The sequence below is a fragment of the Silene latifolia genome, chromosome Y, assembly GCF_048544455.1.
Source record: "Silene latifolia isolate original U9 population chromosome Y, ASM4854445v1, whole genome shotgun sequence".
Taxonomy (NCBI): Eukaryota; Viridiplantae; Streptophyta; class Magnoliopsida; order Caryophyllales; family Caryophyllaceae; genus Silene; species Silene latifolia.
The window spans coordinates 307,508,450-307,532,504 of NC_133538.1; the positions used below are offsets into that span (position 1 = coordinate 307,508,450).

The 24,055-nt window shown below is 39.0% G+C and overlaps 1 protein-coding gene and 1 long non-coding RNA gene across 2 annotated transcripts in view; both read left to right on the plus strand.

The window, feature by feature from the left end:
* Positions 1–476, plus strand: part of LOC141634125 (uncharacterized) — a 13,140-nt gene extending 12,664 nt beyond the window's left edge. The window contains exon 4 of the long non-coding RNA XR_012538875.1: positions 323–476. This is a non-coding gene — a long non-coding RNA (uncharacterized LOC141634125). The remainder of the gene's footprint in view (positions 1–322) is intronic.
* Positions 477–22,230: 21,754 nt separating this feature from the next.
* On the plus strand, positions 22,231–22,950 carry LOC141631127 (protein FAR1-RELATED SEQUENCE 5-like). The gene has a single exon (XM_074443840.1). It carries the CDS (start codon positions 22,231–22,233, stop codon positions 22,948–22,950), a length of 720 nt encoding a protein of 239 aa, XP_074299941.1.
* Positions 22,951–24,055: the final 1,105 nt, after the last annotated feature.

Below are 24,055 nucleotides of genomic sequence, written 5' to 3' on the forward strand. Positions count from 1 at the left end.
CTGTGTTGTTATTAATACTGTTGTGGACACATAATTATGACAAGGTGAGTTTAATTTTTATTGTTGGTTATGAATGTGGAATTGTGATAGGAGGTATTGCAGTCAGATGTTTGTTGTTAAGGGAGTGTTACTCTGCGGTGAACGGTAATATGTACGTTGTGAGGGAGAGGTACTATTACAAAATGGCGGTACGTTGTTAAGGGAAGGGTACCATGAATATGAGCACGTTGTTAAGGGAGTAGTGCTATGTGTGTAGCAGTTAACGATCTATTTTATGTTATTGTTGTTAGTATTTATTCCTACTCAACCTTGTGGTTGACAGTGTATTCGTGAACACCTGTGATGAACCGTAACTGTAGAGCAGATTTGAGAGGTACTTAAGATAAGCTGACTTGAGAGCTTATGGGGATGCGTGAGGACTCGGCTAGTCGACATAGAAGTCTAGATCATATAGTTTTATTAATCACTTTATTTAATTCCGCTGCCAGTTGTATTTAATTTTATATTAAGTTTTATTTTGGTTAAGTTATAATAAACATGTAATCGCTAAATTTTATTTAAAGTACTTTGGTTTGTTGTACTTTGTTATTCGCTACCTCGGGAAAACGATATGGTAAAAGTCCTATTTTTTTGGGAATGTCTTGCTAAAGGCTCTTAAATAAATGGGGGTGATACAAAGTGTTATCATAGCAACTGATGAGGATTGTCGCAACCTATCAAAAATAAAACATAACCGGCCTAAACTTATGCAGTAGAGGTAAGCTGGGTATCGTATCCACAGGGAGGCAGTCGCTATCTACTTGTTATCTAGTGTGTCTAAGGTCACAAATTGGGGGCTTTTGGTTGATTTGATTTAACTAAACTAAAAGAATTAAATTTAAAACAATAATAGGAAAAACAATTAAAACTAGCAGGTATGAAAAAGAGTGTGAACAAATAGGGAGAAAGATGTTAGGAGGTCGGTTCACCAAGATATTACGCAATTCAGCTAAAGGTAAGGTCAGTCGGTCTGTAGTGAGAAGGGTAGTGGAAAGGTCCTCCCGGTCCGCTATCCGCCTTAGATTCTTCCTAAATAGTTTCTGCTCTGATTAGGGTAGTCTATTGTTCATAACAGGTCTATTCATTCCAATCTTTCGATCTAGGTCTGAATTCAACCGGCTTAATTAAAATAGTCGCGTGCACTCAACTAAATAATTACTGTTATATTGCTATTAAACAATTCTCACATTAAAACCTCCTAAATCTAATTATAGCGTCATTGTTTTACTATCATGGCTCCCCTATTCCTAGAAATTGGAATTTAACTGCTCATAACGGTAATAAAACTAATAACAATAGATAGAACTAGATTTGACATGATTTAAAGATGAATTAACAAAAATTGCATAAATTAAATATTAATTCTAATATCCTAAACAATAATTAAGAGACAAGTGAATTAAAGGTTGGAAATGGGAATTAATACTACGAATTAAATTGAATAAGAATAGAGTAAGGAATTACACAAATTAAGATCTGGGAAATAGAAAGGAAAGCGTCGAATAAGAGTCTCCTAATCTCGATGCAAAACCGATAATAAACTCAATGAATCCCCTTAACCTAATTAGGTCTCTCTTATTTATATAAGAGAGATATTTATTAACTAAATACGATAACTAATAAAATAAATAAATAAGATCACGCAATAAAATCTTGCGTCAGACCACTAGTTGTTCGATCGAGTAAGTTGAAACTACTCGATCGAACATACTCCATCAAAATTCTCTCGATCGAGCATAGCACCTACTCGATCGAGGAACACCATAAACACTTCTTCTCGATCGAGCATAGCAGAAGTTCGATCGAGAAGTCTTCAGCACCAAAAAGGATTCGATCGAGCAATTAAGTCAGTCAACATGCTCAATCGAGTTAGCCACCACTGTGTCAGCACATAGGACGTTGATTAGCTTCCAAGACGACTTCACGCATCCTAAGGCAAAAGTATTTCCCCTCCAATTTCATCCATCTCCTAAATGCAAGCTATATGGGCAGTTCCAAGCTCAGTTTTGCTCCTTCCGGGTTCATTCTTGCAATTAAAGCCAGACAAACCAAAGTAGACCATTCGGGGCATTTCGTAGCCTAAAACTACGGGAATCGTATAGAAATGCGTGCAAAATAAGTACAAAAAGTCTATATAAATAGCACGCATCAGCAACATGATCCTCAAGCCTAACCAATGAATAATAATGAACTTAGGATGTGTCTAATAAAATGAACCCGGGTAGAAACTGTTAGGAGCCCTTTTGGCTTAGGATAAAAAGGTACCCTCACTCCGAACCGTGGCCCTTCCAGTTTTGAACCGGTTACATTGAGAGATATTCAAGAGTGGGGTAATTTCAAATGAGTTTTGTTTGCGTTAAGATGAATTTTGTTTTCGTTTATGACCGAGGTTACGTGGACGTAACCTTAATTTTAAAGAGAGTGGAATGGATGAAATGAGGATTTGATGTGGAATTTTTTTGATCATAAGCTTTAAAGTAATTGTAAATTTATATTGATTATGTGGTTGGATGTTATAGTAGTATCATGTCTAGCGATATGCGGTTATGTGAATCCCGAAACCATGCTATTTACAATATTATGAAATGATTAAACTTGTGATTGGGATGCTTTAGAGTAGATGCTAGTCGTGTGTGAAGTATGATGACAAAGTTGTGATAATACAAGTATAGGAGGGTGTTAATAAGGGTTTATGACCTAGTAAAAAGGAATATAGAAGTTGAACCTTATTTGTCAGATTTTACTCCTATTTGATTTAGTTGTCGTTTGACGTATGTTTATTGTCTAAGGTCGAAAGTTTTATCAGTGATAACCTAGTGAGTTAGATTTCCAATGTCGTTGGTCTCATGGTTAAAGTTTTACTGTTTAGGAGGAATAAATATTTTAGTGGACAGTGGTCGGAATATTCCTGTACAGTTATGTTTTCGATAAACGATTTGTAAAATTTCTCATTTAATTTGTGCTTAATATTTTTACGTAATTCCAACTTCACTGTTTAAAAATTTCATATATGTTTTTGAATTGATAAGCTACATTGCAAGATAATATTTTGACATTTAATAGTGATTTTTACAAGTTGACCCAAGTTTTTGACAAATTGCATATCAGTTTCTGTTTGGACCAATTGGATTGTAAAAATCTTTATGAAATGGTTGTTCAATATTTGAATTCGATTCTTTTTCTCATGTTTTGAAAACTCCTTATATTTTCTAGAACGTATAAAAACTCAAAGATAAATTCAACGGTTATTTAATGGTGATTTTTGAAATTTACAGCCTGACTTTGATTTCTAAAAACGTGAGTTTTACCAATAGTTCAATATAAATGCTTTATCAATTATTAACCTATGATAGTTAAGAGGTAGGAGTGATGATATGGGTACCTAAGGAGGGGTAAGAAAAGATATAGTTGACCACACCTTGTTTTTGTAGCTATAGAATGTTAAAAATGTTAGGCCATCTTTCCTCGCGTAGAAACTTATTTTGTCTTATTTTACTTTTATAGAACCATGCCTCCAAAGAGATCTATACCTACACCCTCTACCATGTCCCAAGAGGAGATCGACCGTTTGATATCTACGAATGAGGCTTTGACTGCGGTAATAAAGGCTAAAGGGTCAGTTAAGGAATCCGCAAAGATGAGTGCTAATATCGCTAAGCACAACCTGACGAATTATGACGGATTAGGTAAACCATCTTTACTTTGGGTTTGGCATAGGGAGTTTGACAAGCGTTTAGAGTTATTGGGTTATCCTGCGGAGAGGCGAGTAGATCAAGCTGCTTACTATTTGAGGGGAAAAGCTGGTTTGTGGTATAATCGTAGTAAAGAGGTCATAAGGGAAGCTTAGAGGGTGATTTATGAATCTTTTATCACTTAGAAGGGTTTCAAGGAGACTATGAGGGCTGTACTTGTACCAGAACATATTAGGAGTATAATGAGAGCTTTATTTGATTCTTTCAAGATGACTGATAAAATGACGGTGGAGAGCTATCATAATCGGTTTATGGAATTGGCAGAATATGTGTCTGATTTGAACTTAAAGGAGGAGATACTAGCATTAAGGTTTGAGAAGGGTTGACAACAACTATTAAGAAGAGGCTTGCAGCTGGTCAGCTAAGTAACATGAATGATGTTTATCAAAGAGCTAGGCATACAAAGAGGATTGCTTATATGTTGCAAGAGGAGAGGAAGGTGGGGGGGGGGGGGTGGAAGAGGAAGACTAAGACATCAAGTGAGGGAGCTGGGGGTAGCAAGAACCAAAAAAATACTCAACCAAAACAATTTTCAGTTGGAGGATCTGGTTATGGGGGTGGAGCGAGCTTGGGTGGTTGTTATTAGGGTCAGCGTTCTGGTGCAATCTTTGGGTGGAGATGTTACAATTGCAACAGATTGGGTCACCGAGCTTTTGAGTGTAGAAGTGCACCCAAGAACGACAATGAAGGGGGTAACCACGGGAGCTATCGAACTCCAGCACCAAATGTTGTGAGCAATAGGTATCTAGGGCAATGGAGTACCCAAAGGAGCTACAACAATAGGCAAGGCATTGGAAGTGATCAGAGTAATGGTGGGAAAACAATTGGAACAGCTAGTACAGTACAAGGGAATGGGGAGAAGGGTAGCTAGTTTTATTGAGAGGCTTAGAGTGTTATCATTTAAAAAGTATTTAAGTTGTTAGTAGTTTTAATAAAGTAATAGTAGTTCTAAAACTTCGGGACGAAGTTTATTTTCAGGGGGGTACAATGTGACGTACACCTCATGTTTTGAGTTTATTTTGAGATACATTTCCGTGTGTTAATTTTATTTATGATGCATTTTGATAAGTTGATATAGATTGATAATAATTTTATTTGTGATGCATTTTGATAAGTTGTAATGGTACTCAGTTGTATGGATGTTATATAGGTTTTGTAGTATTTCTGTGTGAACTTTGGGACGTAGTTCATTTTAAGGGGGGAAGACTGTAATACCCCGTAATTATATGAATAATTTATGTAATTCAAATAATTAATTAATGACATTTATAATAATGATTGCAAATAGGTCGTTAACTAAATAATAAAATAAATAAGCGAGTCGGGAATTGCACGTAATACCAACTAGGCTTTGGGCCGTGTGCCATATGTGTTTGGGCCGATTTTATTGGCCTAGTATGAGTGTTGGTCGGGAATTGTATCTAGATTTAATAGTAATAAGGATAATAGTAATAAGTAAAGGCAATAATAATAATAATAATAATAATAATAATAATAATAATAATAATAATAATAATAATAATAATAATAATAATAATAATAATAATAATAATAATAATAATAATAATAGTAATAAGTAAAGGCAATAATAATAATAATAATAATAATAATAATAATAATAATAATAATAATACTAATAAGTAAAGGAAATAATAATAATAATAATAATAATAGTAATAAGTAAAGGCAATAATAATAATAATAATAATAATAATAATAATAATAATAATAATAATAATAATAATAATAATAATAATAATCATAATAATAATAATAATAATAATAATAATAATAATAATAATAATAATAATAATAATAAAGAGAGAGAGAGAGAGAGAGGGGGGGGGGGGGATGGGCGATTTTTGAACGATCGTGCGTTTTGCTGCTGCCGTCAACGCGCTTCTGCGACTGCCGTCAGTCACACCACTGCCATAACCGTCTTTCCAGACTCACGCCGTCCCCTTCTCTCCGGCGGTCGTGGGTTTGTCGGTGTAAGGTTGTTTCTGCGGTATTGGTTTTTGCGTGAATTAGGTCACACGATCGCCATCATTTCCGACGTCCTACTACCTTTGGCTGCTAACCACCACACCAAGCCGACCATTAGACCTCACGTTGCCGGTCAGGGTGGTGATTGTTGGTTGTTTCATACGGCTGTCGTTGTTTCCGGGATATCGTGAGGGAGGGTTTGTCATTGTCGAGGGTTTCTGTCGTTTTCTGCGCCGGTTATTCCCTCTGCCACCACCATTGGGCAACCAGACCTCACATCGCCGGTCTAAGGTTGTGGTTTGAGGGCTCTGCCCTACGATCCTTTGCCGGTATGTGCCTGCCTTTTCTTTTTCTTTTTTTCTGGTTACGGTTCTCTTGTGTTTCTTCCCGTGTTGCTGGTATCTGTTGCTCTCTGTTCTCCGGTGTCCGGTCACCTCTGTCGCTGCTGTTGGGTGGGTTGTGTGGGTGTTACGGGTAGTGGGTGCTGTGGGGTTTGGGTTCATTTGCCGCTTGCCTTTGTGGTTGTGTTGTTGTTCTCGGTTGGTTATTGATCATCACCGGAGTGGGTGGTGCGTTGGTGGTCAGCTGGGTTTCCCTTTTGGATGCTGGAAGCGGGTACACTTTGAGCTCTTTGCTGCTTGTGCGTGAGCCTGTTTAGTGGTTTCCGTTCGGGTGGTGGTTGTTGGCGGCTCTATAGTTTTCTGTGCAGGTTGGTGGTGTGTTCCTTCAGGCCTGAACTTGTACGATTTCATTGTCCTTTTTCTAATCTTCATGCGTGTCCGGATGGGTTTGGTAAAGGCTTTACTAAGGCTGCATGGCAGAAACATTTTCAAGTCCGACATTGTCATGATGGTTCTTTAGAGCTTACGCGTCAAACTCTTGTTGATAGTCTGATCGTCTTCTCTTATGCCAAGAGTACTTTGAAGCGGATGGGGCTTTGGTTGTGTTGGAGTATGCTTTAAAACCCGTACCACTCGCGCTAGATGTCGGTGTAACATCCCGTTTGATGTCTATGAGTGTCTTCGTATTGGATTTGATAGTTGATGATATTATGGACCTAGCAGCATTAGAGGATGGTAGTTGGTTATGTATAGAGTTGGTATCGTGAGAGATATATATGTGGTAGATACGGTATAGTGAGTCATGTTGTGGAAGTAAACATAGTTGGTGGAGTGGGTGTTAAGAGTTCATGTTCTATGTTCGGTCGAGTTCTTGAGTCCTTAGCTAAGTTGTTGTGTCTTGGTGAGTCGTATGGTTGTTCTTTTATGTATGGGTTGAACTTCGGGGACGAAGTTCCTTTTAAGGAGGGAAGACTGTAATACTCCGTATTTATAAGTCTTGGGGTACTCTATCGAGTAGCCCTTACTCTGTCGAGTAAGGGTAAGTTGCGAGATAAAATAGTTTCGACTGTTGGGTACTCGATCGAGTATTTGGGGTACTCGATCGAGTAAGGGGTACTCGATCGAGTACCTTGGGTACTCGATCGAGTGTCCGGTTTTACGGGGAGTTTTCTCGGGTTTTGTTAATTATGCGATTAAGGTATTTAAACATATTCGTCATTGTTTTAATTCACTTTTACAAAACCTAAAACCATGTTTAAGAGAGAAACGACCACTTCATCTTCCTAATCGCATTCTTAGCAATTCCGGAGTTCGGACGGTCGATTCTTGTCGTTTTTCGTGTCGTTGGATTCCTTGCGTCGAGGGTAAGCTTTTAATATAGTTTTTATAATGTTTTGTTAAGATTGGTTAAACCCTAATTTAGGAATTGGGGGTTTTGGTGTGTAGTTTGTGATGTGTAGTCTTTATGTGATGTATGATAGGAGGAGAATTCGTAGAGGAGCCGTTTTGATACTGTTGTAGATACCGTCTGCGTGTTGTGCTTTCCGGGTAGGATTTCCTACTCAGTATTAGTCCCATAATGGGATATTGGTGATGTGCTGTAGTTAGTTGTTTGATATGATGATTGTGATTGTGATTGTGATTGTGATTGTGGTTGTGTTTGTTGATGGTTCTCGAGATGCGTTCTCGGCTGAGTGGGGTCACTTGCGGGAGTGATCTCACGCCCTAGTTTCGCCCTTCGTGGAACCCGCCACGGAAGGGGATGTGCACATTAATGGGACAGGGTTATCGCTCGTACGATGAGCGGGGCTTAGGTGGGAACGGCTGCGGTCCCCCATCGGGCGAGTGGTGGTCCGGTGGACGGTCGTATTGAGACGATGGGAGTTGGTGGTGTGTGTGTGTGTGTGTGTGACGGTTCATTTGTCTGTTTATCTTATTGTTGATATATGTATTGGATTGTGTGATTAGTCCGACCCCGTTTAAATGTTTTAAAAGCGTGGTGATCCATTCGGGGGTGGTGAGCGATTATTGAGCGAGTGTGATATGACGCGTATGGGATAGCCGGGATGAGTCATCACGTGGCAGTTAGAAGTCTTCCGCTGTGTCAGACGAAGTCTAGTAGCTTTGATAGTTTAGCTGTAGACCGTATGAGAACCTTGTAATTCCTTTTATTAGTTTTGGTTTGAACATGTAATCACTTAGTCTATAATTACTTTAAAAGTACGTTTCTTTATTGTCTTATGATATTCAGTACCTCGGGCAACCGAGATGGTAGTATCCTTATACCCGAGTGGTCCTGGTAAGGCACTTGGAGTATGGGGGTGTTACAAATGGTATCAGAGCGACGATTTTGGAACTCAGTAACTAATGAACATAATGAACATAGGGAGTCTAATAAAATGAACCTGGTGTATGTGTAATGGGAGCCCGGCTGATGCTAGGTTTTGGGTGAGTAGGCGCCCTCACTTCAAAATCTTGGCCCCATGATACTTAAGCCAGTCACATGGTATGGGAACGTGGAGTCCGTGTGTATATGTGCGACGTGTATGTTAATTGTGCTGTATATGGTTTGTTGAAAGCATGTTGCATGATAGTTGGCTTACATGTTGGTTGGAATCGTTGGAAAAGTATATGAGAATGATGAATGATATGGTAGAAAAAGAAAGTAGTTCGTATATGATGATGTGTGATGAAGTGGATTTGTAATGTTGTTGTATTAGCAACATGGGAATAGGATTTGTAGTGTAGGGGTGTGGTTTGTGTTATGAAAAGTTATGAAAATTTAAAACATGCGGGTAATAGAAAGTTGAATGTTATATGAGCATGATAGATGGTAATGTTTGGCTTTTGGTGAGTAGTAACATGAAGAATAGAGGTTCAATGATATGTGTTTTATATAACGAATTGGATGAAAAGCATGATGGTTGTTTATAACGTGGCACTTGATAACACGAAGTAGATTATTTTGTTAATTGTATGAGGAGTCGCTTGATTTGAATGCGTAGTTGTAATCATAATGTTGAAATAATAATGAATGCATAGTACGTTGGGGTATGTGAGATAACATGCGGGTAGTATTCACGAGTCTGCATGACTCGATCGAGTGGGTACTTGTCGTTATTTTGACCAGAATCGTGTTTTTGGGCACTCGATCGAGTACCTCGGGCACTCGATCGAGTATGGGGTCACTCGATCGAGTAGCCGGGCTACTCGGTCGAGTAAGTCAGAGATCAGAAGGCCTGTTTGAGTTCTGGAGTCGGGGCACTCGATCGAGCATGTTGGGCACTCGATCGAGTAACCTCAACTCGATCGAGTAGGTCCTGGTACTCGATCGAGTGGGGTCTGTGCAGGTCATATGCGTATTTCGGGTCATATGTTTGTCTTTTGACATTCGTTGCATATTATGTTTAATTCAAAGGTGTTGTATTACTTCTTTATGCATTGTTTTACGTATGTGTTGGTCTTGAAGCGTAAGTTACCCAAGCTTATGATGTAAAGAGTGGCACTATGATGAGTATGAGTCCGGTGGGGAGGACATGAGTTATATGTGATTATGATAGATGGTGGAAAAAGAAAAGGAAGATTGGTATAGTTTATTGAGGCATGGCGCACGTTTTGCGAGACGGGATGAGTGATATGATTGTGTGTTGAGTAAGGTAAAAATAAGTGAATATAGGCAAGGGTTGATGTGAGTATAATGAACGTGAGAATGAAAAGGTTGAAAGTAAGAATGTGGATAGTGGCAGCTTGAGATGTGTAAAGAGTTATGGAAGGAAATGGTTAGGAGTCGTGTGGGTTATGGATTTATGTAGTGAAAGTTCGTTTAAAGGGGTTGAGAAGAGTAATATATAGTGAACTTTGTGGAGACATGTCGCGAGGTGTATTTGTAGACAGTGAGTGAGTTTAGGAGGTTTGGTTTATTAAAAGATGAAACTACTGTGTGATTTCCTTGGGTAATTAACGGTATTAAATGAATTATGATTTCTAGAGATGTAAAAAGGGGGATGCAATTGTTTGAACATTAAACGTTGGTTCTATGGATAGATTAGTGGCAAGTATGAGTGATAGCATAATAAGAGAAGATCCATGGTAAGAAAGAGTGAGATGATGTCGGTAGAAAATAATGGAATTGAGTTTTGGAGCAACGAAGGGGTAACTGGATTTCTAAAGAGTTAGCTAGAAGGAATAAGGAGTTGAACTATTAATTGGTATTATTGAGTGTAAAGAGAAAAGAAGGATAAAAGTAAGCTGAGGAAAATGTTCACCGGAGCTATGTGATATAAAGATAAGGAATCATCGAAATATGTGATGGTATCACGAGGATGTTAGCTAAAGGTTATATAGGAGTTTCAGGGCAACATGATTGGTAATGAGTTTAGAGGAATTAAGGGAGTAAGAAGTTGGTGGAGTATTGCACGATCGAGATATTTGGTGGAGAGTTGGATGACAATACAAATAAGATAGCATTGGGAATAATGTTGAGGTAATTTTGTGGATGGGTTTGATGTTCGTTATTTGCAATGTTAACCAAAAATGGTAGAAAAACCATGTTATTTTGATATGAGTGTAAGAGATTTGATATACGAGCAGCGGTGGCATTGTGGTGTTATCACTAATGGTTAAGAGTGATGGAATATTAGAAAGGTAACAATTCTAAAGAGGTTGATTTGGTAGGGACCTTATTGTTGTGTATGATTGTGAGAGGGTATAAGATGTGGTTAGATGAGGCGGACGCTATTAGTTGAATAGTGAAGGTATGGTTATATTTGGCAGGAAGTGATGGTTGTGCGAATGGGGGAATATGTTATGAGGGCTATATGAGTTAAACTCGGGCAGCGGAGTAACCTTTTCGAGTGGTAACTTACGTGGTCGGGATTGACTAGTTGGTTGTGATTACGAGTCTATGATATGTGTAAATGTTTGTGTGAGGTTCTGACCTCACAAGAAGTGGTATGGTATGATAATTATAAAATTGTTTTATGAATGTTCGGTAATATATATGTTGGACACGGTAATTTAATTGAATGATATCCAAAAAGGTAATAATTTGATTGATTTGACATGGCTAGTTATAATTTTATGTGTATTGATAACACATGTGTATTCCGGGAAATGATAGAGATGATGTTCATGAGAATCTATCTGTTTTACTGTTTATCCATATAATATGTTGCGTGGTGATTTAATAAGGTGGATTTGAGTAAGTTTTCTTGTACGAGAAGTTATATCTTTGAGTCGTATTTATGGGAATTGTATGCAGTTGTGATGTCTATCGGTGTGGTTGTGGTGCCTCGGGTGGTGATACGGGCACGGTACATAGTGTTGTGATGCGGGTATTTTCGCACTACGGTGTGGTTGTTGGTGGCGGTGTTGTGATGCCGTCACCGGTTGTGGTGGAGTAGGCGGGATGATTATGATTCGAGTTTCGAAAGTACATACCAGTTATACATAGATTGTTGTTTTGTTTGATGTTGCTCTCTGCGAGTTTCGGTTTGTCTTTGATAGACAGTTGTCTTGCTTATTCATGTTTTCTTTACCAGGTTAAGTTGGGAATGAGGTAGAGTATGATGTGAAATAGAGTTGTATATGTTTCGTTGTTGTCATGGGATAGTGATAATATGTTGATGGGACACGGTTGTGAGAGGTTGTTACGGTAATTTTGATCTTGTTTTCAGATGAGACATCGGTAGACATGGTAATGGAAAATAATTCGTGGAACATGTGTGGTAATGATCTGAAAGCGGCAGGTAGTTCATAATCTTTTGTTGAGACAGTGAGTGTAGGGTGTTGGGGAAATTAGTGTCATGTTAAGTTGTGTATGAATTTTGCGGTAATGAAAGAAAGAATTTGAGGATCTAGTGTGCATGTACGTAACGAGTGCGGATCGTGAGTTATGCTTCTGGGAGATAAGTGCCTTACGTAGAGAGGTATGTTGTTTGGCAGTAATAATGAAGAGTGGGTATGGTGATTTGCTACGAGTTTATGGTATAGGTTAGGTCTTGTTTGCCCGAATGAGTTGAGGAATGGGAAATGTTTATGTATGGGAGCCTTGGATATAAGAATGGTGAGTGTTTGGGTTATAGACGGTTATCTTAGACATGTGGTGGTACAGAGGGTAATGAGATATAGATATGGTTTGGTATTAGTGAGTTACGAGGACGTAACGTTTGTCTTAAGAGGAGTAGGATGCGATAAAACAGATTTTGATGGTTGTACATATGGTAATATATTCGGAAGTTGAGTCTTGATGTAGAATAAAAGATCGATTCGTGTTGTGGGTGATTTTATTAAAGGTCATGACCGTGCTTGTAGTAGCGTGATGTTTAGGAGTGTGAGAATATTTCGCTAGTATTGACAGTTGGATGATGAGGTTACGAGTGTGAGTAAACTTCGAGGACGAAGTTCCTTTTAAGGGTAGTAGAATGTAACATCCCGTTTGATGTCTATGAGTGTCTTCGTATTGGATTTGATAGTAGATGATATTATGGAGCTAGCAGCATTAGAGGATGGTAGTTGGTTATGTATGGAGTTGGTATCGTGAGAGATATATATGTGGTAGATACGGTATAGTGAGTCATGTTGTGGAAGTAAACATAGTTGGTGGAGTGGGTGTTAAGAGTTCATGTTCTATGTTCGGTCGAGTTCTTGAGTCCTTAGCTAAGTTGTTGTGTCTTGGTCGAGTCGTATGGTTGTTCTTTTATGTATGGGTTGAACTTCGGGGGACGAAGTTCCTTTTAGGAGGGAAGGCGTAATACTCCGTATTTATAAGTCTTGGGGTACTCTATCGAGTAGCCCTTACTCTGTCGAGTAAGGGTAAGTTGCGAGATAAAATAGTTTCGACTGTTGGGTACTCGATCGAGTAGTGGGGTACTCGATCGAGTAAGGGGTACTCGATCGAGTACCTTGGGTACTCGATCGAGTGTCCGGTTTTACGGGGAGTTTTCTCGGGTTTTGTTAATTATGCGATTAAGGTATTTAAACATATTCGTCATTGTTTTAATTCACTTTTACAAAACCTAAAACCCCGTTTAAGAGAGAAAGCAACCAGTTCATCTTCCTAATCGCATTCTTAGCAATTCCCGGAGTTCGGACGGTCGGTTCTTGTCGTTTTTCGTGTCGTTGGATTCCTTGCGTCGAGGGTAAGCTTTTAATATAGTTTTTATAATGTTTTGTTAAGATTGGTTAAACCCTAATTTAGGAATTGGGGGTTTTGGTGTGTAGTTTGTGATGTGTAGTCTTTATGTGTTATGTATGATAGGAGGAGAATTCGTAGAGGAGCCGTTTTGATACAATTTTGTAGATACCGTCTGCGTGTTGTGCTTTCCGGTAGGATTTCCTACTCGGTATTAGTCCCATAATGGGATATTGGTGATGTGTTGTAGTTAGTTGTTTGATATGATGATTGTGATTGTGATTGTGATTGTGATTGTGGTTGTGTTTGTTGATGGTTCTCGAGATGCGTTCTCGGCTGAGCGGGGTCACTTGCGGGAGTGATCTCACGCCCTAGTTTCGCCCTTCGTGGAACCCGCCACGGAAGGGGATGTGCACATTAATGGGACAGGGTTATCGCTCGTATGATGAGCGGGGCTTAGGTGGGAACGGCTGCGGTCCCTCTCGCGTGGCGGGGTCCAGGTGGACGGATCGGTATTGAGACGATGGGAGTTGGTGGTGTGTGTGTGTACGCGTGTGTGTTCATTTCAGCTGTCTGTTTATCTTATTGTTGATATATGTATTGGATTGTGTGATTAGTCGACCCCGTTTAAATGTTTTAAAAGCTGTGGTGATCCATTCGGGGGTGGTGAGCGATTATTGAGCGAGTGTGATATGACGCGTATGGGATAAAGGATGAGTCATCACGTGGCGGTTAGAAGTCTTCCGCTGTGTCGACGAAGTCTAGTAGCTTTGATAGTTTAGCTGTAGACCGTATGAGAACCTTGTAATTCCTTTTATTAGTTTTGGTTTGAACATGTAATCACTTAGTCTATAATTACTTTAAAAGTACGTTTCTTTATTGTCTTATGATATTCAGTACCTCGGGCAACCGAGATGGTAGTATCCTTATACCTGAGTGGTCCTGGTAAGGCACTTGGAGTATGGGGGTGTTACAGTCGGCATAGTCGGGGTGATATTGTGATGCCTCCAAAGTGTGTTGATGGCCTCTAAAGCTTTCATATTTATGGTATTCCAAGACCTTTGGATCCTTCTACTTCGGTTTCTTCTGATGATAATGTTGGGCTTGTTCAGTGGTCTATGTCTTCGCTTGATCGTTTATTGTCTTTAGGCCTTCGCACCGTGAAATCCATTCCTCCTAAGTGTCGTTTTAAGTTTGCTCGGGCTTTGAAAGGAGCCCTGGATGATGTGGCTGGTTCTCCTAGTGATCTCTCTCGCTGGATTCGTTTGCTTGTTTTACCACTTTGTCTAATTAAGACTTTCGCTCCCCGGAGTAATCTTGAGTGTTGGACTGCTATTCGGCGCCAACGTCAGGAGAATAGTATTTCCAGGGCTATCCTTGCTTGGGGGGGGGTACCGGGGGAGGGGGTTGTAGGGCATTGCGGGAGTGTTTGGATGAGGGTCATTCTTTATTTATTTTAGAGGAGGATCTGGATTTGAATGAGCTTAACCTCCGTCAATGGCGGAGGAAGATTTGTGATGGTCACTATACTGCTGTTGTTCGAGTGCTCTCTTCCTCTGGGATCGTCTGGGGATCATCATCCTCTGGTTGCCTCTTCGTCTGGGTGTTCCGTTATTCACGGTATCTAGGCCCTGTCCTACTTGCTCTCGGGTTTTTGTTGGTGATGTTTTTGGGGATCACGCTGTTTCTTGTACTGGTACTGTGGGCGTTAAACATTGGCATAACCTCGTCCGTGACACTCTATTCGACATCTGTTATAGATCTGGTATTTCTGCGGGAAAGGAGGTTGATATCGGTTTGGTTGACGGGCATGGTGGCTCTCTTCGTCCTGCGGATTTGCTGCTTTATTCTTGGGACAAAGGGCATGATGTGTGCGTTGACATGACAGGGTCTTCTCCTTTGACTCAGACTGGTATGACGTATTTTGTGCCCGACCGGGTTGTCGCTGATGCTGCTCAGCGGAAGTGTGCTAAGTATGGGGATTTATGCGCGGCAGCGGGTTATGTTTTCCTTCCTTTCTCTTTCTATTCACTTGGGGAGCTGGGTTCCGATGCTGTCGCCTTGCTCAAGCGGATCCAGAAATTCTCGGTATCTCAGGATGCGGGGGCTCGGGTGGCGCTTACATTTATACTAGACTTAGCTTTGCTGTGCTAAGGGTGTGGGAGCCCAGATTGTCTCTCGGCTCCCCCACCAATTTCATGTAAACTTTTATTTTTATTTTAATGAAAGTTGCGCGCATCCTATTTTTTTTTTTAAAAAAAAAATTAATAATAATACTATTAGTAGTAGTAGTAGTAGTAGTAGTAATAATAATAATAGTAGTAGTAATAATAATAATAGTAATAGTAGTAGTAGTAGTAGTAGTAGTAGTAGTAGTAGTAGTAGTAGTAGTAGTAGTAGTAGTAGTAGTAGTAGTAATAATAATAATAATAATAATAATAATAATAATAATAATAATAATAATAATAATAATAATAACAATAACAATAACAATAACAATAACAATAATAATAATAATAATAATAATAATAATAATAATAATAATAATAATAATAATAATAATAATAATAATAATAATAATAATAATAATAATAATAATAATAATAATAATACTGATAGTCTGACTGTTTTCTCTAGTGTCGAGATTACTTGGAAGCGGATGGGGCTCTGGTTGTGTGAGGTGTGCTTTAAAACCCGTACCACTTGCTCTAGATGTCAACATAGTCGGGGTGATATTGTGGCGCCACCAGAGTGTGTTGACGGTCTCTACAGCTTTCATATTTACGGTATTCCGAGACCATCGGCTCCGTCTCCTTCGGTTACTTCAGCTGATGATGGTGTTGAGCATGTTCAGTGGTCTATATCTTCGCTTGATCGTTTGTTGTCGTTGGGCCTTCGCACCGTGAAATCTATTCCTCCTAAGTGTCGTCTTGGGTTTGCTCGGGCTTTGAAAGGAGTCCTGGATGATGTGGCTGATTCACCTGGTGACCTCTCTCGCTGGATTCGTTTGCTTGTTTTGCCTCTCTGTCTGCTTAAGACCTTCGCTGCTCGGAGTAATTTTGAGTGTATGACTGTTATTCGGCGCCAGCATCAGGAGGAGAGTATTGCCAGGGCTATCTTCGCTTAAGAGGGGGGGGGGGGGGGTGGTGCAGCTATTGCAGGAGTGTTTGGATGAGAGTCTTTCTTCATTTCATGTGGAGGAGGATCTTGACTTGAGTGAGCTTAATCTCCGTCAGTCTCCGTGGAAGATTTGTGAAGGTCACTATACTGCTGCTGTTCGGGAGCTTTATCCCTCTGAGGTTGCCCCCTTTTCTGATGCCACCATTGTGGCCTTGCAAGAGAAGCATCCTATTGCCCCACCTCCTTCCTTGCCTCCTTTGTATGGGGATCATCATCCTCTGGTTGCCTCTTCGGCAGTGGTTTTGGATATGATTCGGAGCTTCCCATGTGGTACTTCTTGTGGGAGGGATGAGTTTCGTGCCCAACATCTTATGGATTGTTTGAGTGGCGCTGCTGTGGCTATCTCTAATAATTTGATCACTTCTATTACTAGAGTGGTTGATCTTTTTCTTGAGGGTCGGTGTCCTCTAGCTCTGGGTGAGTATATTGCCAGCGCCCCTCTCACGCCGCGTGTTAAACCGGGTGGTTGTGTTCGTCCTATTGCTGTTCGCACTGTCTCGAGACGGCTTGTCTCTAACGTTGGTGCTTTTTTGGTTGGTGTCCTCTTATTTTGCTGGTCTTTAGTTTGGGGTGGGTGTGTCTGGTAGAGGAGAGGCTATCTTGCATGCCTTGAATCGGCTTATTGAGGCTCGTGGTGCTGAGGTGGGACTTTCTATGTTACTGGTTGATTTCCAGAATGCTTTCAACCTTGTTGATCATGCAACCATGCTTCAGGAAGTCCGCCGTCGTTGCTCGGTTCTTTCCCATTGGGTGGAGTTTTGTTACTCCAGCCATGTCCGTCTTTTTAATGGGGAGCATTGCTTGTGGTCTTGTCAGGGTGTCTAACACGGTGATCCTTTGGGCCCTTTGCTTTTCACTTTGGTTTTGCATCCCTTGGTGTGCAAAATCCGGGACTCTTTTGACCTTACTATGCAGGCGTGGTACTTGGATGATGGCACCATCGTTGGGGATACGTTGGAGGTGGGGAGGGTCTTGGATTTGATTATCGCGGATGGCCCTCGTTTTGGACTGCATCTTAATGTCTCCAAGACTGAGGTCTTTTGGCCTGTTGAGGATCCTCAGAGTCGGCTCCCCCGGGTTTTCCCCCTTCTATTGCTCAGCCCGTGCGTGGTGTCTCTGTTTTGGGTGGACCTATCAGTACTTGTCCTATTTCTGGCAGTGAGACTGTGGCGAAGAGAGTGACTAAGACCATTGAGCTTATGGACTTGGTCGCGAGGATTGAGGACCTCCAATGTGAGTTGCTTCTACTTAGAGCTTGCACTGGTATTTCAAAGCTCTATTTCTCTCTTCGTACTTGCTCCCCCAGTGTTTTTGGTTCGGCCCATCTCCCTTTTGATGCTGCTCTTCATTCCAGCTTGGAACGTATTATCACCGCGTCTGGCCCTGGTTTTGGGGATTGGTAGTGGCGCCTTGCTACATTCCCTTTTCACCTGGATGGTCTTGGTGTTTATGCGGCGAGAGATGTTTTACATTATGCTTTTCTTGCTTCCCGTTTGCAGTCTGCTGATTTGAAGGCTAAGCTCCTACGGTCTTCTGTTATTGTAGATGCTGGACCTACTTTCGACGATGTTTTACGGGTGTTTTCTGAGACTACAGATTCTACTATCTTAAGTAACCCTAGTGAAATTGCTGCCCCCAAACTTATGAAGAAATTGGCAGACATATATTTCGCGACGGTTGCTGCTGCTTCAGAGTCTGTTTTCTCTTTGACACCGCATCACCTTGCTTTGTGGAAATCTCAGCAGGGTGCCCACTCCTCCGATTGGTTGCGTGCGGTTCCTATCTCTGGGTTTGGTCAGACTATGAACGGGAGAACTTACCGTAGTGTGCTTGGGTATCGACTGGGTGTTCCGTTATTTACGGTATCTAGGCATTGTCCTGCTTGCTCTCGGGTTTTTGGTGATGATGTTTACGGGGACCACGCTGTTTCTTGTACTGGTACTGTGGGTGTTAAGCATCAGCACAACCTCGTTCGTGACACTTTATTAGACATCTGCTATAGGTTTGATATTTCTGCGGGTATGGAGGTCGATATCGGTTTGGTTGACGGACGTGGTGGCTCCCTTCATCCTGCGGATTCGCTGTTTTAATCCTGGGACAGAGGGCGTGATGTGTGCGTCGCTTTGACAGGGTCTTCTCCTTTGACTCGGACGGGGATGATGGATTTTGTGCCCGGCCGGGTTATCGCTGATGCTGCTCAGCGTAAGTGTGCTAAGTATGAGGATTTATGCGCGACAGCTGGTTATGGTTTCCTTCCCTTCTCTTTCTCTTCACTTGGGGAGCTGGGTTCGGATGTTGTTGCCTAGCTCAGGCGGATCGAGAAATTCTTGGTATCTCAAGATGCGGGGGCTCGGTTGGCCGCTTATATTTTCACTAGACTTAGCTTTGCTGTTGGTAAGGGTTAGGGGGCCCAGATTGTCTCTCGGCTCCCCACCAATTTCATTTAAACTTTGATTTTTTTTTAATGAAAGTTGCGCGCATCCTTCCTAATAATAATAATAATAATAATAATAATAATAATAATAATAATAATAATAATAATAATAATAATAATAATAATAATAATAATAATAATATTAATGATGATAATAATATTAATGATGATAATAATAATGATGATATTAATGATAATGATAATAATAATGATAATGATAATAATAATAATAATAATAATAATAATAATAATGATGATAATAATAATAATAATAATAATAATAATAATAATAATAATAATAATAATTAATAATAATAATTAATAATAATAATAGTAATAATAATAATAATAATAATAATAATAATAATAATAATAATAATAATAATGATGATAATAATGATGATAATAATGATAATGATAATAATAATGATAATGATAATAATAATAATAATGATAATAATAATAATAATAATAATAATAATAATAATAATAATAATAATAATAATAATAATAATAATAATAATAATAATAATAATAATAAGAATAATAATAATAATAATAATAATGATGGTAGAGTTTCGGTGAGAACAAGGCTTATCGTGAGAACCGTGAGAACAGCTCTCAACCGTCCATCAAATTATCTGACGGCTGAGATTAGACGCGCGCTTCTCTTAGAATTTCACGGAAAACAAAAAATAAGATTGTACATGTCAGCAATATCAAGCTTACGTAACAAAATCAAACCACACGAAACAAAATCAATCGTTTTCATCATTAATCCTTCCTTAATTTGTAAATTTTTGTCTTTTGACATCAAATTTAGTGATCTAAAATCGGTTATTCATCATCAATTGCCGTGTTCGAAGCGCAAATGAGAGTCAATTTGTTCAAACTTTTGCATTCATCAGCTATTCAGTTATTTCAAGATCAAAACTTTGTAAGGAAAATTGGAATTAATTTCGTCATTCATCTGGAATTATTGTTTTCTACAGTCAATATTGAGGTATGTTCATTCAATGTTATTTAATTCCTTTCTGAATCGTTGTTGAATTGATTTTATGATGATGTTAAAGTTGAATTTAATCAAATTCAACTTAATTTCGGATTTGATTAAATTTAGTTAACTAGATTTAATGTCCAGAACCACAAAAACATTAATTTTATAATGAAAAGTGTTAAATTAGGGTTTATAGTTTGTTTGTTTGATTTTAGAAGAATGATAAATGCAAATGTACTTTGTGGTGAGAAAAAATGTACTAAAAATAATGAGAAAGGAAAAGTGTGCAATTTGAAGTAACTGAAAAGTAATTTTGCATGTAAAAATAATATGTTGTGTTGTCCTGTACACGTTTCATAAGGAAATGTCCAATCAGTCTTAGTGAAATGTGCATTATATATAATAAGGATGTGCAAGTAATTATTACCTTTTGCAAGTGGTTTTGCAACTGTTCACAATAAGTCACAATAAGTCAAATGACGGTTTGTAACTTGCTTATGTGGTGAAAAGACGCAATTATTCACATTAATTTGAATATTACTTCTAAATGTACATTATATTAATTATAAAAAAACATGTTCCATAAAATAAATTGCCCACTATCTATATTCGTAATTTGCATTTTCTGATAATTAGGTGCACCTAAAATATCATTAAGCACAGTTTGGAAAATGTACATTATATTATATTTAAAGGTACATTAAATTATTTAAAAAAGAACATGGAACATTATTTGGAAAATAATTGTGAATTCAGTTTAATTCAAATGTCCATTACGTATTTTCATAGTGTGCATATACTGTTTTATGCAAGAGATTAAAGTAACATGGATAACTTCACCCAATTTATTAATTACCATGATTATGTTTGTGGCAGTTGAAAAGACACAACTGTTCACAGAATGTAATCTCTTATAATCAATTAATCTACTATATAAACCCAAGATTACACAACCACTTTTCCATCCTACCTTTTCCAATAAGCAAAACTTTTAATCTGTCCAGAAAACTACTTAATTTTATTAAAAAAAAACAATGTCTTACTCAAAATGCACAATAGTTCCCTACACGAATGATGCTTACAAACAAAATTTCGTGGACCATTATCATGAATGGGAAGTAAGCCAGTTTTCTTCAAACTGGTTAGATGGAGATGACATTCCAGTGGAGATGGATGTACCATCTCACAGTCGTCCTTTACATCCTTTCCTTACTACTCAGGCATTCCTCCGAATTTTTTTTGATCGACTTGGGAGGAAAGAAAAGAGAAACATGGCCATGGTGTGCAAGGGCTGGTCAAAGTGGTTCCTTATAGGGTCCGAGCCAAAGGTAATGGATAGGGATTATTACCGAGGCGCGGTTCGGGGAAATGAAAATGGTGTAATCTATGTCACAAAGAATAATCGGCTCCTTGACAAATTCTGCCTTTGCACGACTATGTCTAGTCGTGCATAAATAATTAGACATCACAAACAACAACGACAATTTAGAAACCAAAGAGAAGAATATGAAATAGAGGAGCAGTCTGGGGATGAGGGTTATTATGACTCCGACTGTTAGATTAGTTTAGAAATATCTTGTGTTATCTTGTGTTTATTGTTATTAGGTATTATCTTGTGTTTGCCTTTTATTTTTGTTTTATTTTTTTTCCAGTATAAGCCTTAGTAGGCTGTATCATTTTGAAAGCCTTAAATGGATTTTGTAAATATTTTTCTAATATTAATGAAATAATATCATGACTATTTGTTTGTTTACTGTCATTACAATTCAATACATTTTATATATGCTATATCAAAATAGACAACAATATTTTCTATGAACATTAGCAGTAAAATAAATGTTCCTTTAAAGGCATGATAATGGACATTCGCAGGAATACATTATATATGAACCTTAATTTGTACGAAATAAATTACCAATCTTTGTAGAGCATATTAGAATTGGATTACTGCATTATTGATGCAATAATATTCAATATACTTACTTACTTAACTACTGTTGAAGCAGACAATGAGTACAAGTGATGCAACTACGTCTTCTTCTACAAATAACAGCTTTAAAACACCAAGGACAAGTATTGAAACATTAAATGCACTCCAGTACATTCCATTCTGTCCAGAGGAAAAGAAACCTAAAGTAGGACAAGTATTCGAAACGCTCGAATCAGCAGAGTTATTCTACAAAGAATATTGTACAATCTGTGGGTTTACGCCAAGACTTGCAACAACAAAAAGGATTAAAGGCAATGAGTTACCAAACAGTTTTGCATTAAGGAATGTTGTCTGCAATAGGCAAGGTGTAAAGGAAAGTAGGAAAAGGAAGAGGACTGATACAGATACTGATACTGCTGAGAATAATGCATAGTCTGATATGACAGACGTAAGCCGTGTGAGGCCGATTACAAAAATTGACTGTCCTACATTAGTGCAGTTTAAATACCAAGAAAATGGAACTTATATTGTTACCAGATTCGATGAAGCGCATAACCATCCACTTGCTTCGCCTGAATCTACAATATTCTTGAAAGGAAACCGAAAAATGACAGAGCTACGGAAGCAATTTGTCACAAAGGTAAAGGTGCTAAAACTAGGTGGTATGAAAGCTTATAGAGGTTGGAAGGAGCTGTGTGGAGGTTACGACAACATTGGGGCTACTGAGGTTGATTTCAAAAACTTTGTCAGGGACATAAAAACCTACATTGGTAATTTTGATGCGCAAATGTTTGTTGAAAATCTTAATGGGAGAAAAGACACATGCAGTTCATTTTACTTTGATTTTATAGTAGATGAAAACAAGTGCCTGGCTGGAGTGTTTTGGGCAGATCCGATCTGCATAAAGAACTACATGCTGTTCGGTGAGGTGTTATCAGTAGATGCTATTTATGGAACAAACAAGTACGATATGGTGTTTGTGCCTTTCACAGGAGTTGATCACCACAAAAGGTGCATAACCTTTGGAGCTGGGTTGATAGGTGATGAAAGTATTGAGTGTTATACATGGTTGTTCAAGACATTTTTGGAAGCAATGGGCGGGTGCCAGCCGAGAATTATAATTACTGATCAGGACAAATCAATGAAGTCGGTAGTGTAATACTCCGTATTTATGAGTCTCGGGGTACTCTATCGAGTAGGCCTTACTCTGTCGAGTAAGGGTGAGTTGCGTTTTAAAATAGTTTCTGACCTGTTGGGTACTCGATCGAGTAACTATGATACTCGATCGAGTAAGAGGGCACTCGATCGAGTACCTTAGCTACTCGATCGAGTAGCCGGTTTACGGGGAGTTATTTCTCGGGTTTCGTTAATTATGCGATTAAGGTATATAATCTTTTCCGTCATCAGTTTAAACACTTTTCAAAACCTAATTTACTGTCAAAGAGAGAAAGCAAGTACGTTCATCCCTTTAATCGCATTGTTAGCAAATCCTGGAGTTTGGAAGGTCGGGTTTCATCGTTTGTTATACCGTTGAGATCCTTGCATCGAGGGTAAGATCTATGTACCCTTTTTACTGTTTTTCCTTTAAGTTGGTTAAACCCTAATATGGGGATTTGGGGGTTTTTGTGTAGATTGTGACTTGGTAGTGTTTATATGTTGTATGATAGGAGGAGGTTTTGTAGAAGAGGCTTTTTGATACAGCTGTAGAGACCGTCTGATAGTTGTGCTTTCCAGGTAGGATTTCCAACTCAGTATTAGTCCCATAATGGGATGATTGTTGATGTGTTGAGATTGATTGTTTAATATCCTAATTGTATTGTGACGACTGTGATTGTGGTTGTGATTGTTTGTCTCTGGTTCTCGAAATGCGTTCTCGGCTGAGTGGAGTTACTTGCGGGAGTGGCTTCACGCCCTAGTTTCGCCTCCTGTGGAACCCGCCACAGTAGGGATGTGCACATTAATGGACAGGGTTATCGCTCGGTATAATGAGCGGAGCTTAGGTGGGAACGGCTGCGGTCCCCCTCTGGCAGGGCTGGTCCAGTGGACAGTTGGTGATTATGATTGTTGGGATTGGTGTGATTGTGTGTGTGTGTGACGGTTAAGCTGTCTGTTTATCGTATTGTTGATATATATATAAGTTGTGTGATTAGTATTGACCCCGGATATTGTTTTGTAAAACCTGCGGTGATCCATTCGGGGATGGTGAGCAGTAATTGAGCAGGCTTGAGTTGAGTACTGGGATAGCTGGGATGTGCCACCGCCTG